At 55.0% G+C, this 24,986-nt stretch overlaps 1 protein-coding gene across 1 annotated transcript in view; it reads right to left on the bottom strand.

The window, feature by feature from the left end:
• LOC146045080 (uncharacterized) overlaps window positions 1-24,986 on the bottom strand; it is a 127,494-nt gene that overhangs the window by 19,874 nt on the left and 82,634 nt on the right. The window contains exons 29-38 of the mRNA XM_083163764.1: window positions 24,731-24,887; window positions 23,226-23,366; window positions 20,636-20,698; window positions 17,145-17,366; window positions 13,968-13,994; window positions 7,594-11,556; window positions 7,078-7,425; window positions 2,970-5,682; window positions 2,404-2,444; window positions 387-2,178 (exon numbers count right to left, since the gene is read on the bottom strand). Of these exons, the coding sequence (XP_083019890.1) occupies window positions 387-2,178; window positions 2,404-2,444; window positions 2,970-5,682; window positions 7,078-7,425; window positions 7,594-11,556; window positions 13,968-13,994; window positions 17,145-17,366; window positions 20,636-20,698; window positions 23,226-23,366; window positions 24,731-24,887 (9,467 nt within the window). The remainder of the gene's footprint in view (window positions 1-386; window positions 2,179-2,403; window positions 2,445-2,969; window positions 5,683-7,077; window positions 7,426-7,593; window positions 11,557-13,967; window positions 13,995-17,144; window positions 17,367-20,635; window positions 20,699-23,225; window positions 23,367-24,730; window positions 24,888-24,986) is intronic.

Raw genomic sequence — 24,986 nt, forward strand, 5'->3', positions numbered from 1 at the left:
GGGTGGTCGAGGTGGTGGTGTGGGATGTGGAGGGCGGGGGTGGAGTCGTGCTGGGAGTCCCCGTTGTGGATGGCGTAGGGGTGGTCGATGTGGTGGTGTGGGATGTGGAGGGCGGGGGTGGAGTCGTGCTTGGAGTCAATGTTGTGGATGGCGTGGGAGTGGTTGAGGTGGTGGTGTGGGATATGGAGGGCGGGGGTGGAGTCGTGCTGTGAGTCACCGTTGTGGATGGCGTGGGGGTGGTCGATGTGGTGGTGTGGGATGTGGAGGGCGGGGGTGGAGTCGTGCTGGGAGTCACGGTTGTGGAAGTCATGGGGGTGGTTGAGGTGGTGGTTTGGGATGTGGAGGGCAGGGGTGGAGTCGTACTGGGGGTCACCGTTGTGGATGACGTGGGCGCGGGGGTGGTCGAGGTGGTGGTGTGGGATGTGGAGGGCGGGGGTGGAGTCGTGCTGGGAGTCACCATTGTGGAAGTCATGGGGGTGGTTGAGGTGGTGGTGTGGGATGTGGAGGGCGGGGGTGGAGTCGTGCTGGGAGTCACAGTTGTGGATGGCGTGAGCGTGGTTGAGGTGGTGGTGTAGGATGTGGAGGGCGGGGGTGGAGTTGTGCTGGGAGTCACTGTTGTGGATGGTGTGGGGGTGGTTGAGGTGGTGGTGTGGGATGTGGAGGGCGGGGATGGAGTCCTGCTGGGAGTCACCGTTGTGGATGGCGTGGTGGTGGTCGATGTGGTGGTGTGGGATGTGGAGGGCAGGGGTGGAGTCATGCTGGGAGTCACCGTTGTGGATGGCGTGGGGGTCGTTGAGGTGATGGTGTGGGATGTGGAGGGCGGGGATGGAGTCGTGCTGGGAGTCACCGTTGTGGATGGCGTGGGGGTGGTCGATGTGGTGGTGTGGGATGTGGAGGGCGGGGGTGGAGTCGTGCTTGGAGTCAATGTTGTGGATGGCGTGGGAGTGGTCGAGGTGGTGGTGTGGGATGTGGAGGGCGGGGTTGGAGTCGTACTGGGGGTCACCGTTGTGGATGACGTGGACGCGGGGGTGGTCGAGATGGTGGTGTGGGATGTGGAGGACGTGGGTGGAGTAATGCTGGGAGTCACGGTTGTGGAAGTCATGGGGGTGGTTGAGGTGGTGGTGTGGGATGTGGAGGGCGGGGGTGGAGTCGTGCTGGGAGTCACAGTTGTGGATGGCGTGAGCGTGGTTGACGTGGTGGTGTAGGATGTGGAGGGCGGGGGTGGAGTTGTGCTGGGAGTCACCGTTGTGGATGGCGTGGGGGTGGTTGAGGTGGTGGTGTGGGATGTGGAGGGCGGGGATGGAGTCGTGCTGGGAGTCACTGTTGTGGATGGCGTGGGGGTGGTTGAGGTGGTGGTGTGGGATGTGGAGGGCGGGGATGGAGTCGTGCTGGGAGTCACAGTTGTGGATGGCGTGGTGGTGGTCGATGTGGTGGTGTGGGATGTGGAGGGCGGGGGTGGAGTCGTGCTTGGAGTCACTGTTGTGGATGGCGTGGGAGTGGTCGAGGTGGTGGTGTGGGATGTGGAGGGTGGGGGTGGAGTCGTGCTGGGAGTCACCGTTGTGGATGGCGTGAGCGTGGTTAAGGTGGTGGTGTGGGATGTGGAGGGCGGGGGTGGAGTTGTGCTGGGAGTCACCGTTGTGGATGGCGTGGGGGTGGTCGAGGTGGTGGTGTGGGATGTGGAGGGCGGGGGTGGAGTCGTGCTGGGAGTCACCGTTGTGGATGGCGTGGGGGTGGTCGATGTGGTGGTGTGGGATGTGGAGGGCGGGGGTGGAGTCGTGCTGGGAGTCACGGTTGTGGAAGTCATGGGGGTGGTTGAGGTGGTGGTGTGGGATGTGGAGGGCGGGGGTGGAGTCGTGCTGGGAGTCACAGTTGTGGATGGCGTGAGCGTGGTTGAGGTGGTGGTGTAGGATGTGGAGGGCAGGGGTGGAGTTGTGCTGGGAGTCACCGTTGTGGATGGCGTGGGGGTGGTCAAGGTGGTGGTGTGGGATGTGGAGGGCGGGGGTGGAGTCGTGCTGGGAGTCACTGTTGTGGATGGCGTGGGGGTGGTTGAGGTGGTGGTGTGGGATGTGGAGGGCGGGGATGGAGTCGTGCTGGGAGTCAGAGTTGTGGATGGCGTGATGGTGGTCGATGTGGTGGTGTGGGATGTGGAGGGCGGGGGTGGAGTCGTGCTTGGAGTCACTGTTGTGGATGGCGTGGGAGTGGTCGAGGTGGTGGTGTGGGATGTGGAGGGTGGGGGTGGAGTCGTGCTGGGAGTCACCGTTGTGGATGGCGTGAGCGTGGTTGAGGTGGTGGTGTGGGATGTGGAGGGCGGGGGTGGAGTCGTGCTGGGAGTCACCGTTGTGGATGGCGTGGGGGTGGTCGATGTGGTGGTGTGGGATGTGGAGGGCGGGGGTGGAGTCGTGCTGGGAGTCACGGTTGTGGAAGTCATGGGGGTGGTTGAGGTGGTGGTGTGGGATGTGGAGGGCGGGGGTGGAGTTGTGCTGGGGGTCACCGTTGTGGATGGAGTGAGCGTGGTTGAGGTGCTGGTGTAGGTTGTGGAGGGCGGGGGTGGAGTTGTGCTGGGAGTCACCGTTGTGGATGGCGTGGGGGTGGTCAAGGTGGTGGTGTGGGATGTGGAGGGCGGGGGTGGAGTCGTGCTGGGAGTCACTGTTGTGGATGGCGTGGGGGTGGTTGAGGTGGTGGTGTGGGATGTGGAGGGCGGGGATGGAGTCGTGCTGGGAGTCACCGTTGTGGATGGCGTGGTGGTGGTCGGTGTGGTGGTGTGGGATGTGGAGGGCGGGGGTGGAGTCGTGCTTGGAGTCACTGTTGTGGATGGCGTGGGAGTGGTCGAGGTGGTGGTGTGGGATGTGGAGGGTGGGGGTGGAGTCGTGCTGGGAGTCACGGTTGTGGATGGCGTGAGCGTGGTTGAGGAGGTGGTGTGGGATGTGGAGGACGGGGCTGGAGTCGTACCGGGGGTCACCGTTGTGGATGACGTGGGCGCGGGGGTGGTCGAGGTGGTGGTGTGGGATGTGGAGGGCGGGGGTGGAGTCGTACTGGGGGTCACCGTTGTGGATGACGTGGGCGTGGGGGTGGTCGAGGTGGTGGTGTGGGATGTGGAGGGCGGGGGTGGAGTCGTGCTGGGAGTCACCGTTGTGGATGGCGTGGGGGTGGTCGATGTGGTGGTGTGGGATGTGGAGGGCGGGGGTGGAGTCGTGCTTGGAGTCACTGTTGTGGATGGCTTGGGAGTGGTCGAGGTGGTGGTGTGGGATGTGGAGGGCGGGGGTGGAGTCGTTCCGGGGGTCACCGTTGTGGATGACGTGGGCGCGGGGGTGGTCGAGGTGGTGGTGTGGGATGTGGAGGGTGGGGGTGGAGTCGTGCTGGGAGTCACGGTTGTGGAAGTCGTGGGGGTGGTTGAGGTGGTGGTGTGGGATGTGGAGGGCGGGGGTGGAGTCGTGCTGGTAGTCACAGTTGTGGATGGCGTGAGCGTGGTTGAGGTGGTGGTGTGAGATGTGGAGGGCGGGGGTGGAGTTGTGCTGGGAGTCACCGTTGTGGATGGCGTGGGGGTGGTCGAGGTGGTGGTGTGGGATGTGGATGGTGGGGGTGGGGTAGTGCTGGGAGTCACCGTTGTGGATGGTATGGGGCTGGTCGAGGTGGTGGTGTGGGATGTGGAGGACGGGGGTGGAGTCGTGCTGGGAGTCACCGTTGTGTATGGCGTGGGGGTGGTGGAGGTGGTGGTGTGGGATGTGGAGGGCGGGGGTGGAGTCGTACTGGGGGTCACCGTTGTGGATGATGTGGGCACGGGGGTGGTCGAGGTGGTGGTGTGGGATGTGGAGGGCGGGGGTGGAGTCGTGCTGGGAGTCACGGTTGTGGAAGTCGTGGGGGTGGTTGAGGTGGTGGTGTGGGATGTGGAGGGCGGGGGTGGAGTCGTGCTTGGAGTCACTGTTGTGGATGGCGTGGGAGTGGTCGAGGTGGTGGTGTGGGATGTGGAGGGCGGGGGTGGAGTCGTAGTGGGGGTCACCGTTGTGGATGACGTGGGCGCGGGGGTGGTCGAGGTGGTGGAGTGGGATGTGGAGGGCGGGGGTGGAGTCGTGCTGGGAGTCACGGTTGTGGAAGTCGTGGGGGTGGTTGAGGTGGTGGTGTGGGATGTGGAGGGCGGGGGTGAAGCTGTGCTGGGAGTCACTGTTGTGGATGGGGTGGGCGCGGGCGTGGTCGAGGTAGTGGTGTGGGATGTGGAGGGCAGGGGTGGTGTCGTGCTGGGAGTCACCGTTGTGGATGGCGTGGGGGTGGTTGAGGTGGTGGTGTGGGATGTGGAGGGCGGGGATAAAGTCGTGCTGGGAGTCACCGTTGTGGATGGCGTGGGGGTGGTCGATGTGGTGGTGTGGGATGTGGAGGGCGGGGGTGGAGTCGTGCTTGGAGTCAATGTTGTGGATGGCGTGGGAGTGGTCGAGGTGGTGGTGTGGGATGTGGAGGGCGGGTGTGGAGTCGTACTGGGGGTCACCGTTGTGGATGACGTGGGCGCGGGGGTGGTCGAGGTGGTGGTGTGGGATGTGGAGGGCGGGGGTGGAGTCGTGCTGGGAGTCACCGTTGTGTAAGTCATGGGGGTGGTTGAGGTGGTGGTGTGGGATGTGGAGGGCGGGGGTGGAGTCGTGCTTGGAGTCACAGTTGTGGATGGGGTGAGCGTAGTTGAGGTGGTGGTGTAGGATGTGGAGGGCGGGGGTGGAGTTGTGCTGGGAGTCACCGTTGTGGATGGCGTGGGGGTGGTCGAGGTGGTGGTGTGGGATGTGGAGGGCGGGGATGGAGTCGTGCTCTGAGTAACCGTTGTGGATGACGTGGTGGTGGTCAATGTGGTGGTGTGGGATGTGGAGGGCAGGGGTGGAGTCGTGCTGGGAGTCACCGTTGTGGATGGCGTTGGGGTGGTTGAGGTGGTGGTGTGTGATGTGGAGGGCGGGGATGGAGTCGTGCTTGGAGTCAATGTTGTGGATGGCGTGGGAGTGGTTGAGGTGGTGGTGTGGGATGTGGAGGGCGGGGGTGGAGTCGTACTGGGGGTCACCGTTGTGGATGACGTGGGCGCGGGGGTGGTCGAGGGGGTGGTGTGGGATGTGGAGGGCGGGGGTGGAGTCGTGCTGGGAGTCACTGTTGTGGATGGCGTGGGGGTGGTCGAGGTGGTGGTGTGGGATGTGGAGGGCGGGGATGGAGTCGTGCTGGGAGTCACCGTTGTGGATGGCGTGGTGGTGGTCGATGTGGTGGTGTGGGATGTGGAGGGCAGGGGTGGAGTCGTGCTGGGAGTCACCGTTGTGGATGGCGTTGGGGTGGTTGAGGTGGTGGTGTGGGATGTGGAGGGCGGGGATGGAGTCGTGCTTGGAGTCAATGTTGTGGATGGCGTGGGAGTGGTCGAGGTGGTGGTGTGGGATGTGGAGGGCGGGGGTGGAGTCGTACTGGGGGTCACCGTTGTGGATGACGTGGGCGCGGGGGTGGTCGAGGTGGTGGTGTGGGATGTGGAGGGCGGGGGTGGAGTCGTGCTGGGAGTCACGGTTGTGGAAGTCATGGGGGTGGTTGAGGTGGTGGTGTGGGATGTGGAGGGTGGGGGTGGAGTCGTGCTGGGAGTCACAGTTGTGGATGGCGTGAGCGTGGTTGAGGTGGTGGTGTGGGATGTGGAGGGCGGGGGTGGAGTCGTGCTGGGAGTCACGGTTGTGGATGGCGTGGGGGTGGTTGAGGTGGTGGTGTGGGATGTGGAGGGCGGGGATGGAGTCATGCTGGGAGTCACCGTTGTGGATGGCGTGGTGGTGGTCGATGTGGTGGTGTGGGATGTGGAGGGCCGGGGTGGAGTAGTGCTTGGAGTCACTGTTGTGGATGGCGTGGGAGTGGTGGAGGTGGAGGTGTGGGATGTGGAGGGTGGGGGTGGAGTCGTGCTGGGAGTCACGGTTGTGGATGGCGTGAGCGTGGTTGAGGTGGTGATGTGGGATGTGGAGGGCGGGGGTGGAATCGTGCTGGGAGTCACCGTTGTGGATGGCGTGGGGGTGGTCGATGTGGTGGTGTGGGATGTGGAGGGCGGGGGTGGAGTCGTGCTGGGAGTCACCGTTGTGGAAGTCATGGGGGTGGTTGAGGTGGTGGTGTGGGATGTGGAGGGCGGGGGTGGAGTCGTGCTGGGAGTCACAGTAGTGGATGGTGTGAACGTGGTTGAGGTGCTGGTGTAGAATGTGGAGGGCGGGGGTGGAGTTGTGCTGGGAGTCACCGTTGTGGATGGCGTGGGGGTGGTCAAGGTGGTGGTGTGGGATGTGGAGGGCGGGGGTGGAGTCGTTCTGGGAGTCACTGTTGTGGATGGCGTGGGGGTGGTTGAGGTGGTGGTGTGGGATGTGGAGGGCGGGGATGGAGTCGTGCTGGGAGTCACCGTTGTGGATGGCGTGGTGGTGGTCGGTGTGGTGGTGTGGGATGTGGAGGGCGGGGGTGGAGTCGTGCTTGGAGTCACTGTTGTGGATGGCGTGGGAGTGGTCGAGGTGGTGCTGTGGGATGTGAAGGGCGGGGGTGGAGTCGTGCTGGGAGTCACGGTTGTGGATGGCGTGAGCGTGGTTGAGGTGGTGGTGTGGGATGTGGAGGGCGGGGGTGGAGTTGTGCTGGGAGTCACCGTTGTGGATGGCATGGGGGTGGTCGAGGTGGTGGTGTGGGATGTAGAGGGCGGGGGTGGAGTCGTGCTGGGAGTCACCGTTGTGGATGGCGTGGGGGTGGTCGATGTGGTGGTGTGGGATGTGGAGGGCGGGGGTGGAGTCGTGCTTGGAGTCACTGTTGTGGATGGCGTGGGAGTGGTCGAGGTGGTGGTGTGGGATGTGGAGGGCGGGGGTGGAGTCGTACCGGGGGTCACCGTTGTGGATGACGTGGGCGCGGGGGTGGTCGAGGTGGTGGTGTGGGATGTGGAGGGCGGGGGTGGAGTCGTGCTGGGAGTCATGGTTGTGGAAGTCGTGGGGGTGGTTGAAGTGATGGTGTGGGATGTGGAGGGCGGGGGTGGAGTCGTGCTGGGAGTCACAGTTGTGGATGGCGTGAGCGTGGTTGAGGTGGTGGTGTGGGATGTGGAGGGCGGGGGTGGAGTTGTGCTGGGAGTCACTGTTGTGGATGGCGTGGGGGTGGTCGAGGTGGTGGTGTGGGATGTGGATGGCGGTGGTGGAGTCGTGCTGGGAGTCACCGTTGTGGATGGTATGGGGCTGGTCGAGGTGGTGGTGTGGGATGTGGAGGACGGGGGTGGAGTAGTGCTGGGAGTCACCGTTGTGGATGGCGTGGGGGTGGTGTGGGATGTGGAGGGCGGGGGTGGAGTCGTGCTGGGAGTCACCGTTGTGGATGGCGTGGGGGTGGTCGATGTGGTGGTGTGGGATGTGGAGGGCGGGGGTGGAGTCGTGCTGGGAGTCACCGTTGTGGAAGTCATGGGGGTGGTTGAGGTGGTGGTGTGGGATGTGGAGGGCGGGGGTGGAGTCGTGCTGGGAGTCACAGTTGTGGATGGTGTGAGCGTGGTTGAGGTGCTGGTGTAGGATGTGGAGGGCGGGGGTGGAGTTGTGCTGGGAGTCACCGTTGTGGATGGCGTGGGGGTGGTCAAGGTGGTGGTGTGGGATGTGGAGGGCAGGTGTGGAGTCGTGCTGGGAGTCACTGTTGTGGATGGCGTGGGGGTGGTTGAGGTGGTGGTGTGGGATGTGGAGGGCGGGGATGGAGTCGTGCTGGGAGTCACCGTTGTGGATGGCGTGGTGGTGGTCGGTGTGGTGGTGTGGGATATGGAGGGCGGGGGTGGAGTCGTGCTTGGAGTCACTGTTGTGGATGGCGTTGGAGTGGTCGAGGTGGTGGTGTGGGATGTGGAGGGCGGGGGTGGAGTCGTGCTGGGAGTCACGGTTGTGGATGGCGTGAGCGTGGTTGAGGTGGTGGTGTGGGATGTGGAGGGCGGGGGTGGAGTTGTGCTGGGAGTCACCGTTGTGGATGGCGTGGGGGTGGTCGAGGTGGTGGTGTGGGATGTGGAGGGCGGGGGTGGAGTCGTGCTGGTAGTCACCGTTGTGGATGGCGTGGGGGTGGTCGATGTGGTGGTGTGGGATGTGGAGGGCGGGGGTGGAGTCGTGCTTGGAGTCACTGTTGTGGATGGCGTGGGAGTGGTCGAGGTGGTGGTGTGGGATGTGGAGGGCGGGGGTGGAGTCGTACCGGGGGTCACCGTTGTGGATGACGTGGGCGTGGGGGTGGTCGAGGTTGTTGTGTGCGATGTGGAGGGCGGGGGTGGAGTCGTGCTGGGAGTCACGGTTGTGGAAGTCGTGGGGGTGGTTGAGGTGATGGTGTGGGATGTGGAGGGCGGGGGTGGAGTCGTGCTGGGAGTCACAGTTGTGGATGGCGTGACCGTGGTTGAGGTGGTGGTGTGGGATGTGGAGGGCGGGGGTGGAGTTGTGCTGGGAGTCACCGTTGTGGATGGCGTGGGGGTGGTCGAGGTGGTGGTGTGGGATGTGGATGGCGGGGGTGGAGTCGTGCTGGGAGTCACCCTTGTGGATGGTATGGGGCTGGTCGAGGTGGTGGTGTGGGATGTGGAGGACGGGGATGGAGTAGTGCTGGGAGTCACCGTTGTGTACGGCGTGGGGGTGGTGGAGGTGGTGGTGTGGGATGTGGAGGGCGGGGGTGGAGTCGTACTGGGGGTCACCGTTGTGGATGACGTGGGCGCGGGGGTGGTCGAGGTGGTGGTGTGGGATGTGGAGGGCGGGGGTGGAGTTGTGCTGGGAGTCACCGTTGTGGATGGCGTGGGGGTGGTCGAGGTGGTGGTGTGGGATGTGGAGGGCGGGGTCGGAGTCGTGCTGGGAGTCACCGTTGTGGATGGTGTGGGGGTGGTCGATGTGGTGGTGTGGGATGTGGAGGGCGGGGGTGGAGTCGTGCTTGGAGTCACTGTTGTGGATGGCGTGGGAGTGGTCGAGGTGGTGGTGTGGGATGTGGAGGGCGGGGGTGGAGTCGTACCGGGGGTCACCGTTGTGGATGACGTGGGCGCGGGGGTGGTCGAGGTGGTGGTGTGGGATGTGGAGGGCGGGGGTGGAGTCGTGCTGGGAGTCACGGTTGTGGAAGTCGTGGGGGTGGTTGAGGTGATGGTGTGGGATGTGGAGGGCGGAGTCGTCCTGGGAGTCACAGTTGTGGATGGCGTGAGCGTGGTTGAGGTGGTGGTGTGGGATGTGGAGGGCGGGGGTGGAGTTGTGCTGGGAGTCACCGTTGTGGATGGCGTGGGGGTGGTCGAGGTGGTGGTGTGGGATGTGGATGGCGGGGGTGGAGTCGTGCTGGGAGTCACCGTTGTGGATGGTATGGGGCTGGTTGAGGTGGTGGTGTGGGATGTGGAGGACGGGGGTGGAGTCGTACCGGGGATCACCGTTGTGGATGACGTGGGCGCGGGGGTGGTCGAGGTGGTGGTGTGGGATGTGGAGGGCGGGGGTGGAGTCGTACTGGGGGTCACCGTTGTGGATGACGTGGGCGCGGGGGTGGTCGAGGTGGTGGTGTGGGATGTGGAGGGCGGGGGTGGAGTTGTGCTGGGAGTCACCGTTGTGGATGGCGTGGGGGTGGTCGAGGTGGTGGTGTGGGATGTGGAGGGCGGGGGTGGAGTTGTGCTGGGAGTCACCGTTGTGGATGGCGTGGGGGTGGTCGAGGTGGTGGTGTGGGATGTGGAGGGCGGGGTCGGAGTCGTGCTGGGAGTCACCGTTGTGGATGGTGTGGGGGTGGTCGATGTGGTGGTGTGGGATGTGGAGGGCGGGGGTGGAGTCGTGCTTGGAGTCACTGTTGTGGATGGCGTGGGAGTGGTCGAGGTGGTGGTGTGGGATGTGGAGGGCGGGGGTGGAGTCGTACCGGGGGTCACCGTTGTGGATGACGTGGGCGCGGGGGTGGTCGAGGTGGTGGTGTGGGATGTGGAGGGCGGGGGTGGAGTCGTGCTGGGAGTCACGGTTGTGGAAGTCGTGGGGGTGGTTGAGGTGATGGTGTGGGATGTGGAGGGCGGAGTCGTCCTGGGAGTCACAGTTGTGGATGGCGTGAGCGTGGTTGAGGTGGTGGTGTGGGATGTGGAGGGCGGGGGTGGAGTTGTGCTGGGAGTCACCGTTGTGGATGGCGTGGGGGTGGTCGAGGTGGTGGTGTGGGATGTGGATGGCGGGGGTGGAGTCGTGCTGGGAGTCACCGTTGTGGATGGTATGGGGCTGGTTGAGGTGGTGGTGTGGGATGTGGAGGACGGGGGTGGAGTCGTACCGGGGGTCACCGTTGTGGATGACGTGGGCGCGGGGGTGGTCGAGGTGGTTTTGTGGGATGTGGAGGGCGGGGGTGGAGTCGTACTGGGGGTCACCGTTGTGGATGACGTGGGCGCGGGGGTGGTCGAGGTGGTGGTGTGGGATGTGGAGGGCGGGGGTGGAGTTGTGCTGGGAGTCACCGTTGTGGATGGCATGGGGGTGGTCGAGGTGGTGGTGTGGTATGTGGAGGGCGGGGGTGGAGTCGTGCTGGGAGTCACCGTTGTGGATGGTGTGGGGGTGGTCGATGTGGTGGTGTGGGATGTGGAGGGCGGGGGTGGAGTCGTGCTTGGAGTCACTGTTGTGGATGGCTTGGGAGTGGTCGAGGTGGTGGTGTGGGATGTGGAGGGCGGGGGTGGAGTCGTACCGGGGGTCACCGTTGTGGATGACGTGGGCGCGGGGGTGGTCGAGGTGGTGGTGTGGGATGTGGAGGGCGGGGGTGGAGTCGTGCTGGGAGTCACGGTTGTGGAAGTCGTGGGGGTGGTCGAGGTGGTGGTGTGGGATGTGGATGGCGGGGGTGGAGTCGTGCTGGGAGTCACCGTTGTGGATGGTATGGGGCTGGTCGAGGTGGTGGTGTGGGATGTGGAGGACGGGGGTGGAGTAGTGCTGGGAGTCACGGTTGTGGAAGTCATGGGGTTGGTTGAGGTGGTGGTGTGGGATGTGGAGGGCAGGGGTGGAGTCGTACTGGGGGTCACCGTTGTGGATGGCGTGGGCGCGGGGCTGGTCGAGGTTGTGGTGTGGGATGTGGAGGGCGGGGGTAGAGTCGTGCTGGGAGTCACCGTTGTGGATGGCGTGGGCGCGGGGGTGGTCGAGGTGGTGGTGTCGGATGTGGAGGGCCGGGGTGGAGTCGTGCTGGGAGTCACTGTTGTGGATGGCGTGGGGGTGGTCGAGGTGGTGGTGACAGATGTGGAGGGCGGGGGTGGAGTCGTGCTGGGAGTCACCGTTGTGGATGGCGCGGGGGTGGTCGAGGTGGTGGTGTGGGATGTGGAGGGCGGGGGTGGAGTCGTGCTGGGAGTCACCGTTGTGGATGGTGTGGGCGTGGTCGAGGTGGTGGTATGGGATGTGGAGGGCAGGGGTGAAGTCGTGCTGGGAGTCACCGTTGTGAATGGTGTGGGCGCGGGCGTGGTCGAGGTAGTGGTGTGGGATGTGGAGGGTGGGGGTGGAGTCGTGCCGGGAGTCCCCGTTGTGGATGGTGTTGGTACGGGGGTGGTCGAGGTGGTCGTATGTGATGTGGAGGGCGGGGGTGGAGTCGTGCCGGGAGTCCCAATTGTGGATGGCATTGGCACGGGGGTTTTCGCGGTGGTGGTGTGGGATGTGGAGGGCGCTAGGAAAAGAAAAGTCATAAAATTGTTTAATGTTTTTCAATGCTTGTTGTTATAACTTGTTTAGGCTTATTTTACTATTCTTTTAAAATGGATCCTCATGAATTACACACTTTCTCTAGTTACTTAAATCCAGGTAGTGTAAAATGTATCTGAGTATTTTCCCTTTTTCAATTCCTAGAATAGTAAGCCCAGTGGCGTAACTACATTTTGGGCGCCCCCCCCCCTCGCCGTTAAAGGGAGGGGGCGCCCAGCCACTCACCCGCCCGCCGCACCAACCCCCGCAGTCTAGATGTTCAGATCCGATATATCTGTGAGTACCTGGGGGAGCGGCAGGCGAGGACCGCAGGCGGCGCAGATGGAGACCGGGGGCGCGGCGGGAGAATAGGAAGAAATCCTATTCAAAAGACCGGGCGGCCGCTGATTGGCTGAGCTCTCAGCCAATCAGCGGCCGCCCGGTCTTTTGAATAAGATTCCTTTATATTCTCCCGCCGCCTGCCGCTCACCCAGGTAGCCGTCAATGCAGGTGGGGGGGACGCTGCGAGGCGGCTGGGGGGACGGACGCTGCGGGGGACGGGCGCTGCGGGGGACACAGAGGCGGCAATTACTTACAGCTGAGCCGGGCAGGGGGAGCCGGGAGCTGTCACTGTCAGTACGGAAGAAAAAAAAAAAGCCCATACAATGAATCGTCAGCCTGTGATTGGCTGAGCGCTCTCTCAGCCAGTCAGCAATTGGCTGAGAGAGCGCTCAGCAGCCAATCACAGGCTGCCCATTCATTGTATGGGCTTTTTTTTCTTCAGTACAGACAGCTCCCGGGACTATGTAAAAACCGGACCGGACTAAACTCCGGACTGCCGGACAGGACATTAAAATCTGCAGTCCGGAGCTTGTAGGGTCCGGTCCAGGGGGTGTCCTGTCCAGGGGTGTCTTGTCCGGGGGGGTCCCTGTGATAGCTATCACCAGGGACATGGGGGAGGGGAGATTACAGGCTCCCCGGGTGGTCCGGACCGTCCGGTTTTTGCTACATGCCCGGACCATACAGGGAGGCTTTATTCTACCCCCCCTCTACCTGGTGACAGGTGTGACAGGCAGCCCCCCCGGACAGGACACCCCCCGGACAGGACACCCCCCGGACCGGAGGCTACAAGCTACAAAATGCAGAGTTTGATGTCCGGTCCGGCGTTCCGGGGGTTTTGTGTTGGTCCGGTTTTCACCCATACCCCAGCTCCCGGCTCAGCTGTAAGTAATTGCCGCCTCTGTGTCCCCCGCAGCTTCCGTCCCCCGCAGCGTCCGTCCCCCCAGCCGCCTCAATGCCCCCCTGCCCCCTGCTCCCTTCACATTGCAGCTAACGTAACTATAGCACTGCAGCCCCCGGCACCCGCACATGCATAGCACCCCCCCCCGCGGTCGCGGGGGCTGCGGTGCTATAGTTACGCCCCTGAGTAAGCCTAACTACAATATGAGGGAAATTTACCAAACTGTGAAATTATGGGCGATGCCGGATACGAATCCATATTACCGGGATCGGCCGTATTTTTTGGTTGAATTGGTGTTGCTATATATATTAGTATATTACTACAGCATTTATATTTGCTTCCGCCCATGTGAAAATGATTCTGTAATTCCATATAGCGCATGTGGCATTGTGTATGCGCCGCATGCAAGAGATCTGGAGACAGAACTTGATTAGCAAATAAATGGTGGCCTTATGGGAACATGAAAAATCAGCACCTTAGCATTTAATGGTAGTGTCTTGGGGGTGTTACATTCTCAGACATGTGTCTGTCTACACTGAGGCCATTTTCAGATGAGGGCAGGTGTAAGTGTTGATTCTGCACATTGTGCTGCGCTGATGCTCCCGCAGCTCATAGAAACGCATTGATCAGTGATATTGCCGTGTAGCAATACCACGGGTTTGTTACATTGATGAGCGAGGCTACATCTGTATCTGACAAGTCACAAGACTCAGGGAATCAGACTCAACTTGTGACTTGTCCTGTGTGAATTTTTGCAGTAAAGAGGTAATACTGTATGATATAAATACTGTTTTTGAACATGTTGTCTAAAAAAGATTAACGTTGCAATGTGTGTAATTAGAAAATAATGCCCTATTGTTGTAATTTCTATGTTTTGTTTCTGCTCAGATTTTTCTTTTAGTGGAATGTAGTAATATTCCTTTGCCTCCAGGTGTCACTGTTGTATTTGTTGGCTTTAGGAGACGTCTATTGTAGCTAGTGCCTACTTCACACAGAGCAGTACAGACAAGGTAAGTAAAGTATAAAAGGAATTTGCAAATGTAATATACAGTGCTGGTGTGATACCAGCTCCTTAATGACGTTCATCCTAGCAGTTTTAATGAAACAAATACCTTAAGATTAAAAATTAGGAAAAAATATAGTTTTATAATACTCACTTGAGGAAGTGTGTGGGGTAGATGAAACTGTGGGATATTAATCAGATGATATTGTAAGAAACAATAAGCAAACATAAACATATCACTTGTTACTCATAAGGCATTGGGATTGAAAATAATATGGGGGGCTGCCTGTGGCAACGGTCACCAGGGAGACAAGGAGGGAGAGAATACAGCCTACCTGTATGGTCCGTGCATGTAGCAAAAACCGGAACGGTCCGGACCACACGGAGAGGCTGTAATCTCCCCTTCCCCTTGTCCCTGGTAAAAGCTATCACAGGCATCCCCCAGATAAGAAGCCCTCGGACATGACACCCCCGGGACTAAGTAAAAACCGGACCCGGACAAGACCCCGGAGCGCCGGACCAGACATCAAACTAATAATTCCGGATAATTCCTGAAGTAGGTCGACTTGGCCAAGGTAGATAGGGTCGGAAGGTCAACACAAGCATTAGATTGACAATAGGAATGTCGACAGCCAAAAGGTCGACATGAGGTTTTCACATTTTGTTTGAGCTGACATGTGCCGACAGGCGGTATTTCATGCCCTACCATCCACTATGGCGGGGTGGATGGTTTGCTGGGCACAGCAAGGCACTGTGCCTATATCATGGGGATGTTGTACACTTTGACAGTGTCCATATCGACTTTTGGGACAAAAAAAATTAGAAAAACATATGTCTACCTTTTAATTGTCGACGTAGCCATGTTGACGTATTTCAGGTGTCACCTAAGCCCTGTTGACCTTCGGTGGTTGATCCAATGCATGTATACCTAAATTTGGTAGATCCAATGATCCATACCCCTTCCCCTCACCAGCTCTCACTGGCACCCTGACGCGGTGAGGCCTACCCTCTCTTCTCCATCAGCCCAAATCATCCAGTAACACCCCCCAGCCCACCCCACCTACCCCAGGAGTTCCTGTGAATATTACAAATCCACCTGATGGATATGTCACATACGGAGATAGGAAGTTGAGGGAAGAAATGTCAGAACCACCGCTAGTATTTATATAACATGCCATAATTAGCAAACAATTTCTGTAATACCCCTTTCACCCAAAGATATGGACCCAGGATACTGTCAGGGTAAGTCAGGTCATCTCGGGTCTAAACTCTGTGGGAAAGAGTCCACCAGGGTCAAAATTGGCAAGGCTTTGACCCTGGTCGCTACCAGGGTAATTCTTCATGGGTCTGACCAGGGGAGCCTCAGGTGTGAATGGCACCTGGGTGCCATGTGAACACGACAGCCCGGAAATAACTTCGCTCCATCTGGTAATGCGAAAGGGCTAAGGGGCCAATTGATCATTTAATATTTCAAGCAATATTTCTAAACTCAAACCACGTGCACTCTATGCAATAATCAGGATGCGTACATTTCTATGGTCTGGCAGATGACGCATATGCTATACAGAGGGTCAAAGGGCACAACCTGTACCGGGCCCAAACTTGTGAGAGGCCCCAAGGATCTGATGAGCTCACAGGCTGTAAGCATGGCTGTGACAGTGCAGTGCCTAGCACAGGCAGTCATTATTTATAAACCCCCTCCGCCTCCACAGATACTGTAAATAAATATTCACAACATAAATATTATATCCAAGTGCAGACGCTATTATGGCTCACTGTGCTCAGCTGTAGTGCTGATTGAACATTATCGGTTAGTGAACATTATCCTTTTTTTGTAATAATAAAAACACATTTAATATGCACTGACACTTGACACTCCAGCTGTTGTTGAACTACACATCCCAGCATGCCCTGCTACAGTTTTACTATTTGCCCATGCTAAAACAGATGCAGGGCATGCAGCATACTTCCCAACATTTGAAAATGGCTTGTAATACCCATTGGGCGTTTCTATATATATATATAGGTTATATATATGTTATTGATACCTATCTATCTATCTATCTATCTATCTATCTATCTATCTATATATAGATATATGGAAGAGGGGTTTGTCAGGAGTGCGCTCTAGTGGTACCACCTAGCCAGTACATACAATCAACAGCTGAGACTTTCAGCCAGCTGTGGTGATAACTACTTGTCCCTATTGTGGGTTACCTCCCCTTGGCTGGGAACTACAAATTCAAAGTGATTACCAACTTGCGTGGTTCATCCTATTCCCCATATTCGGTGATACCATTTGTTCAATTAAAGGGATACTGATTTACTTCAAGGATTATGTTTCTACTACCTCTCATTGCATTGCCCCTGATGAAGTCGTATTGACGAAACGCATTGGGCTCTTTTCAATAAAAGATTACTTTTTGAACGAAGTCTACTTGATATTGTTGAAACATCGGAACTCCACTTCATATATACAATGATTGTAATATCATGCTGATTGTATGTACTGGCTAGGTGGTACCACTAGAGCGCACTCCTGACAAACCCCCCTTCCATCCATACCACTTTGTGTCTCTTACTAACAGGAGAGACGTCTTGAAGTTGTGGCTCGTTATTTATAGTGATAAGCACAATACCTAGACCATACCCCTTGTTATATATATATATATATATATATATATATATATAGAGAGAGAGAGAGAGAGAGAGAGAGATTTACATATAATATATAAATAGATTATAATATATAAACTATTTTTTAGTGCTAGCCAGCCAGCGTATCCTTGTAAGAGGCGTGGCTGGGTGGAACACATCATAGGGGGCGTCGCCAAAGCAACCTGTGCTCAGCGACTACTGGCAGCAGGATTCCCATGTCACTCTTCACCCTCTAGTAGCAGCTAAACATAGCTGCTAGAGGGTGAGTCTTCTATTCAACAGTGTTTGTATAGTGCGCACATGCGCACTACATCCGCCCATGGCACTGGCAGCACCGAGCGGCAGCTATGTGCGGACAGGGCTGTTCGGGATTCTGGCACTGATTACCTCCCGCAACCTCCCCCGCCCGTGGGACACTGCAGTCCACAGGTGGGACACTGGGACAGGTCCTGGAAATCGGGACTGTCCCGCTAATATCGGGACAGTTGGGAGGTATGATGTTGGGATGTGTAGTTCAACAACAGATGGAGTGTCAAGGTTAGCCATCACTGCGGTAGGGGGTTAGAGATACTGTATCAGTGTTCCGTGTCCAAATATTTCTGTTGCCTGCCCTGGTAACAGGACACATATTTAAGCCAACCAGCTTTCATTTTACAGCTTAAGTGGTACAAACCTATGTTTGTAGATTGCTCTGGTGTTGAAGATGGTGTTGGCGTTGAAGTTGGGACCGATGTTGAAGTTGGGACCGATGTTGAAGTTGGGACCGATGTTGAAGTTGGCAGTGGTGTGGAAGTTGTAACTGACGTTGAAGTTGGCACTGATGTTGAAGTTGGCACTGATGTTGAAGTTGGCAGTGGTGATGAAGTTGGCAGTGGTGTTGTAGTTGACAATTCAACTTGAGATGAAAAAGAGAGAGGATACAATGGTTACTGTGAACATGTCCTTTAAGTTGCAGTACTATGGGGGAGATGTATAACATTTTCAAAGGGCAGAGAAATGAACAAGTATAGAAGTTGCACTTAGCAACCAATTAGCTTCTACCTATAATTTTATAGCATGAACTTGTTATATTTAACCCTTTGGGGGTATTCAATCTCCCGCCGCTATTCCCGAGGGGAATATGCTGTCTTCCAAGACAGCATTGAACAGGGATCTCGGCTGAATGGGCCAGACTTTACAAGCAGTCAGGCCTGTTCTGTCGAGAAAACTGGGAATTGTCGAGCTCCCGGCTGCAGATCGACGATTTCCGTCCCTTTCTCACGGCCACGCCCCCCCTTTCGGCGCTCGTCAGGAGGGACATTGAACCCCACCTGACAGAATCACTGTTGAGCCAGCTAAGAAGGGACAGAGCCACAGCATGAATATCCCCCTTAGAATGACAACATCTCTATGAGAGATGTTTAAAATATCTGCTAAAAATGCCAGCTTCGCTCACATTTGTTATATAAATTCAAATAAAAAATCTATAAGGTAAACATTAAAAATCATAATGTTTGCTTGGCAATCCTTACACTTATTTTTACTAATTTGCTTGGCACTCAAAGGGTTAACAGTTGGGTTAACGTCACCACTTCTTCAGTCTCTAGAAAGTTTAATACATTTCCGTTGATGAACAGTTCTCGTTTTCGTTAGCGTGATTGAGTGTACACACCAAACTTTTTTTTTTAAATGATATCGCTCAGAAGGGACAAAAATTAGCGATATTAAAAAATTGGCTAGTGTGTGTGTATGGACCTTAACCTTTGGGAACTTTGTGTATGTACAAATCGATTCACTACTGTTGTATGTATTAATAAATATTGGGTACCGAAGACAGAATGTCACAGGCTCCAAGTTCCGTAGGTGCAGGACTTTTGTTTGACTGCAGCAATCATTTACAAGTCAATACCAACCTGGTTTACATTGCAGATGATTGCTGCTTTAAATGTCTCGCACCTATGGAACTCAGAGCAGTGGCCAAAAGGTCGATATGAGTTTTTCACGTTTAGTTTGAGCTGACATGTGCCGACAGGTGGTATTTCATGCCTTACCATTCACTACGGCGGGGTGGATGGTTTGCTGAGCACAGCAAGGCACCGTGCCTGAAGCATGGGGATGTTGTACACTTTGACAGTGTCCATATCGACAGTGCCAACATTTGGGACAATTTAAAAAAAAAAAACTCATGTCAACCTTTTAATTGTCGACGTAGCTGTGTTGACCTATTTCAGGTGTCACTTAAGCTCTGCAGGGGGACGACTTGAAGGCTCAGGTGAGATCTGCAGGGGACCATGCATTGCATTGGACCTGCTGTAATTCACCTGCAATTTGGGCTCTTTTCCTGAGATTGATGGCTTGCTGCAATCACAGGACCAGAGCCCAAATTGCAGGTAAATTGCATAGTGTATGGGGTGCCTTTAGAACTGCAAGCAGTCATTGTCTTATCATGGATAGTCAGGGGCTCTTTGAGAGTTTGTACATGGACCAAACAATCTAAATCATAAGTGACTGACTGTAGAACAACCTACAGCAGGGGTTCTCAAACTCGGTCCTCAGGACCCCACACAGTTCACGGTTTCCAGGTCACCCGGCAGGTGCACATGTGCACTCATTACTCATTGACACATTTTAAAAGATCCACAGGTGGAGCTAATTATTTCACTTGTGATTCTGTAAGGAGACCTGCAAAACATGCACTGTGTGGGGTCCTGAGGACCGAGTTTGAGAACCTGTGACCTACAGTATTCATATGTCTTACCGATTCTAGAGAGCTAGACTGAGATTAACTATTGATAATTAAGTCATCAATAATTAACTGACTATTTAGAATAATCAAATATTACAATACAGTGATATTATTTCGGTACTTGTTTCCTATCTGGGCGCCCGTCGCGGGCATCGCGGGTACATTTATGCCTGCCCGCGACGCGACCGACGCGATGCCCGCGATTTTCCCATTGAAAACCATGTTAAACCTGAAAAATCGCGTCGGTCGCGTCGCGGCCGGCCATAAACGTACCCGCGATGCCCGCGACGCGATGCTCACGATTTCCCATAGGGAACAATGTTAAAAGTCGCGATGGACCCGATTTTAGTGTTAAATGGCTCAATCAACCCGATTTTGCCATAGGAATCAATGTTAAATGGGCCACAGAGCCCATTAACCCTTAAATGTCCCCCCCAATTTTTGACGCCACCCCACGATCGACGCCAACCCGAAGCGTGGCGAGCGCAGCGAGCCCGCGAGGGGCGGCGGTACGCGTCCTCCGACCTTTTCATGCCCTACTATCCACGTCGGCGTGGTGTGAGAATATAATAGTGTGGCGAGCGCAGCGAGCCACCGAGCCCGAAGCGTGGCGAGCGCAGCGAGCCCCGCGAGGGGACGCGGATACCTTCACAGTTATGCGCGTCCCCTCGCGGGCTTCACAGGTGTCCGTGGCGACCCGGACACCTGTGAAGCCCGCGAGGGGACGCGTCTACCTGTGAAGGTATCCGCGTCCCCTCGCGGGGCTCGCTGCGCTCGCCACGCTTCGGGCTCGGTGGCTCGCTGCGCTCGCCACACTATTATATTCCCACACCACGCCGACGTGGATAGTAGGGCATGAAAAGGTCGGAGGACGCGTACCGCCGCCCCTCGCGGGCTCGCTGCGCTCGCCACGCTTCGGGTTGGCGTGGATCGTGGGGTGGCGTTAAAAATTGTTGGGGACATTTAAGGGTTAATTGGGCCTAATTCAGGGTTAATATGGCGAAATCGGGTCAATTGAGCCATTTAACAGTGAAATCGCGGTCAATCAGCCTTTTTAACATTGTTCCCTATGGGAAAATCGCGGTGATCGCGGTCATAGCGGGCATCGCGACCAACCAATTTTACCCGCGATGCCCGCGATGACCGCGATCACCGCGATTTTTACCCCCGATGACCGCGATTTTGATCGTGGGCGCCCAGATAGGAAACAAGTACCATTATTTCTAATCGTATTATTTATTATTATCTTTAGGTATTTACCATTCATTTAACATGAACCATGATATACCATTCTGTAGGACAGCTTCTGCTGAGGCCATAGATTAAGGAGACGCAGAGACAAATTCTAGAATGGATCATGTAACATAAGACAGAATGGCCTGATACCCAAGAAAATGTCAGAGCAGATAAGAGAGAGCACTAGCTCACTGTAAACTTACCACACGGTACACAAGTCTTGGTTTCTGGATCATAGTAGTCTTCAGGGCCACAGCGGTAACAACCTGTGTGAGATAAATGTAAAATTTAAGTTCTGTTGGTAACCAGTGTTCATTAGGGGGGTGCCTGACAGGGTCCCGACAGTCGGGATCTTGACAGGCATTTACTAGACTACGGGATCCCGACTGTCAAAACACAGACAGCCAGGTTCCCAACGGCCACCTGCTATTTTCCCTCGTGGGGGGGTCCACGACCCCCACAGAGGGAGAATATAATAGGTGCCCACAGCGTGGCGCGCGTAGCGAGCCCGCAAGGGGCTTAGTTGCACTCACCATGCTGTCTGAGTCCGGACAGTCAGGATCCTGACGTCGGGCTAATGACTGTCGGGATCCCGACTGTGGGACCCCTGTACCACACCCCATTAGGACACATGTGCAACACAAGATATTAAATACCATCTGCAGTATACATTTACAAGTTAATTATGTAAATGTATGTATTGATCTCTCCTGCTCAGTGGATGAACAGCCAATCAGAGTGGCTTTGTCACAAACCAACCAATGGGAAGCCACTGATTGGCTATTGATGCATTGGCCTCTTTTTATTAATTGATTGCATCAAATGATTGCTGAGAGTAATGGGCCCCATACATCAGCAATCACAATTTATGGATTTCCAGATACAGGGATTTTTTGGCCAGATAAATGGATTTTACAATCTATCTGACTTGCCCACACATTTTTCCATCTAAAGATTGCATCTTCATATCTGGAAATTGCCCAATCGATTGCTGTTCATAATGTAAATAGATGAAGAAGACGAATTGGGAATGCCCACACATATAAAAAAGATCTGCAGATAATACCAGATTATTAAACATGTTTAAAAACCTGATTAAGCAATCGATTGGCGATTTTGATTGGGATTTCCAAAAGGGGGAGCCAACACATCTAAAATTAATTGTAGCAATCATCTCCATATCTGAAAATTGTCACAATTAATTGCTGATGTATGGGGCCCTTAAGTCACTTGTTCCCCATAATGGATTAATTCAGGAAAGAAGAAAGAAGGCTTAAAGCCGTGTGCACACGGCTGCGATAGGGGCTGATATCGCTTGGAATATGGTGGCTGGCGACCATATTGCCAGTGATGGGAGTGTGCCCCGGCGATAAATCTCCGGGTGCGCGCTCCCGTTTTCAGCCCCATTCTAATCGCTGGTCGCAGGATCTTGCTCCTGTGACCAGCTGATTACCTCTGTGGCACCGCCGGCAGAGGTTCCCTTTCATCAGCGACCATCTCTGGTCGCTGATGAAAAGGAGACACTGAGCAATATATCTCCCCCGTGTGTACGCACCTTAATATTGATTTGGGTGATTAATACAGTGGGAAACAGGGCTGGCTGGCTGAGTGTAGAGATATACCAAGAGATATTTGAGCCTCTCAAGATGCTCATTTTGGGCATCTCAGTCTTTGCACATAGCACATAGCTGTACATAAAGGTAGAACTTGTAGCAGTATTTGCATATAACTGATGAGTAGACCAACAAAAGACGCACATTCAGTATGGACGCTGTAGCGTCGGACTCAGGATGAGGCCTTTGGGGTTCATATTATACCATTAAGCACTTTTGTGGCCTTTTTGGTTGCCGTGTGGGCCGTGGCTGTCAGGGCTTGCTCCAACCTGTAGTCCCACAAACATTCTTAAAATTTTTGATACTTTAACACAGTGGTTCTCAACCTCGGTCCTCAAGGACCCCCAGCAGTGCACATTTTCCAGTTCCCCACACAGCATCACAGGTGAACTAATTTGCTCCACCTGTGAGCTTTTAAAATGTGTCAGTGAATAATGAGTGCAACTGTGCAACTGCCAGGAAACCTGGAAAACATGCACTGTTGGGGGTCCTTGAGGACCAAGGTTGAGAACCACTGCTTTAACACATCCCGACCCCCCATAAACTCACATGTTTAAGGAAGCGCATCAGATTTCTACTTAGAACCTTTTCTTGGTTTAGCAGCAACAAAGGTTATATAAGTAAACATGCTAATATAGGTGCTGACTATATTTCACACCGCACAAATAACTCTGGTCCAACCCGGGTCACTGTGCGGTGTGAAAGGGCCTTTTGAAAAATCCTGAGTTCAGCATCCCTGCAATCTTTTCCAGGTCATAAGAAGGGTTTTTACCAAGGTCGGACCGGGTTTGCTGGGCAGTGTGAACGGATAACCTAGGTCGAGCGACCCGGGTCCCGTTCACAATATAGAAAGGAAGCAGCGTCTGCTCCAAGTGCTGCCCCGCCCCCCCGGTGATGCGCCGCTGCTCAGTTCCGCCCTCCCGATAATGTCAACGACCCGGCTTGTTGCTGGGTCGCTGTAGGAGCTTCATCTCACAAATACCGGGTCGCTCCCGGGATGGACCCATGTCCAAATCACAGATGCATTTGTGATGTGAAAGGAGTATGTATAATCTAGACTAATCACTGCAGTACTAATCAGCAGAAATGGCTAGCACCTCTTGTTCCTACATATAATAGACAAGGACAGAACATGTCTCTTTGGCATAAAGCCCACTCACCCACCAGAACGGTACCATACCTTCACTGTTTTCATATGGATAGCCATGGGGAGTGAAGGGACACTGGCAAGGCTGGTAATGCCACGTGCAGTTCACATCTGGACTTAACTCGTAGCCATTGTCCGTGCTAATATGCGTGTTTTTAAAGTCACAATAAACAGCTAAACAACAAAAATACAAACGTTAGATTGTAGGGGTTACATAGTATGGAATTTGTCATCAGATAAAAACAATATGATTTACAGTTCATAGACATTTTCTCAGTATGTTACTGTAGAGCAGGCATGTCCAAACTGTGGCCCTCCAGCTGTTGTGAAACTACACATCCCAGCATGCCTTGCCATAGTTTTAGCATTCCCTAATAGCAAAACTGTGGCAAGGCATGATGGGACTTGTAGTTTTACTACAGCTGGAGGGCCATAGTTTGGACATGCCTGCTGTACAGTATATCTGCTATTGCTTCTCGCTCTATCATTAATTACTGGTTCTGCTGTTTACATTAGACCACAACAGATGACAGACCTAAAAAAATGCAGGTTCAGCGTTGGCAAATGTACAGTATATGATCAGCGGCACCAAGTAAATAAAAGTATAAATATATGGGTTCAAAAATGTGTTTTAACGTTACTGTCTTAGAAATGAGAATATACTGTATGAGGGTAGGCCATAAAGCAGGGATGGGGAACCTTTATCCATCCAGCTGTTGTTGAACTATACATCCCAACATGCGCTGCTACAGTTTTGCTATTTTGCCATTGATAAGGCGCCTATTGAATTATAGCGATTTACACTAGCTTAACTTTATATTACATCTTATCCATACCTCCCAACATACACCCTTTGGGATGCGGGATATCGGATGCCCGAAATTAGAGGGTGTGGCTTGCCACAGGAAGAGGCGTGGCCTATAATTGTGTCACCCCATGAGGCCACACCCCTGTTTTGCTGCTGTTGGGGCTGTACCTCAACATGACCGCTGATCTTCCCGCTGATTTTAAATAAATAATTTCGAAAAGCCAAATTAGTTGATAGTCAACAGGCCAGGTAGCAAATAAGAGAGCAAGGGAAAGGGAGGGTGGGGTTCCAGACTCAAAGAGGAAGTAGCATCATATGACTCCCCTTATAAATCCCTGACAAAATTACCGCCCCTTAGCTACCTAATTGGCTAATCTACCAAACAACAAATACCTAATACTCATGGATAATCTACCAAGCAACAAAACTTTATTAACCAATCACAAAATGTACAGGTTCTTAAATGCACTCATGCCTATGCAGTCCTTGCTTAATCTAAGCTGTTGCATGGCATGCTGGGATTTGTTGTTCAACAACAGCTGGAGGGCTAAAGGTTCCCCATCCCTCTCATAAAGCAATAGTAATTCAGACAGGATGTAGGGAATAGAGACCAGACACACACACACACACACACACACACACACACACACCATTGAAATTCGATCAGCTTGGCTAAATAACTGGGGAGCTACTTTTCTCAGTGATATTTGTGAGGTGTAGAAACACTTACGGCAGAAATCTGGTCTTCTCCAGTCAATACAGGCTCCAGCAGAGAGGCATGCTGATGCATAGGCCTGTACAGCACCACAGAGACATTCACAGTCCCCTCCTGTGTCACAGGCACAGGCATCGTTTATACAAGCATCATAGTAGTAGTCATAATTCACCTGAAAAACAGACATTTTGGGGGACATTTACCAAAATGGATTCGTAGAAAAAAGGTGTATTCGTAGGCAGAAATACACCTTTTTTTTACGAATTTGTAT

The sequence above is a fragment of the Crinia signifera genome, chromosome 11 (genome assembly GCF_055691185.1).
Source record: "Crinia signifera chromosome 11, ASM5569118v1, whole genome shotgun sequence".
NCBI lineage: Eukaryota > Metazoa > Chordata > Amphibia > Anura > Myobatrachidae > Crinia > Crinia signifera.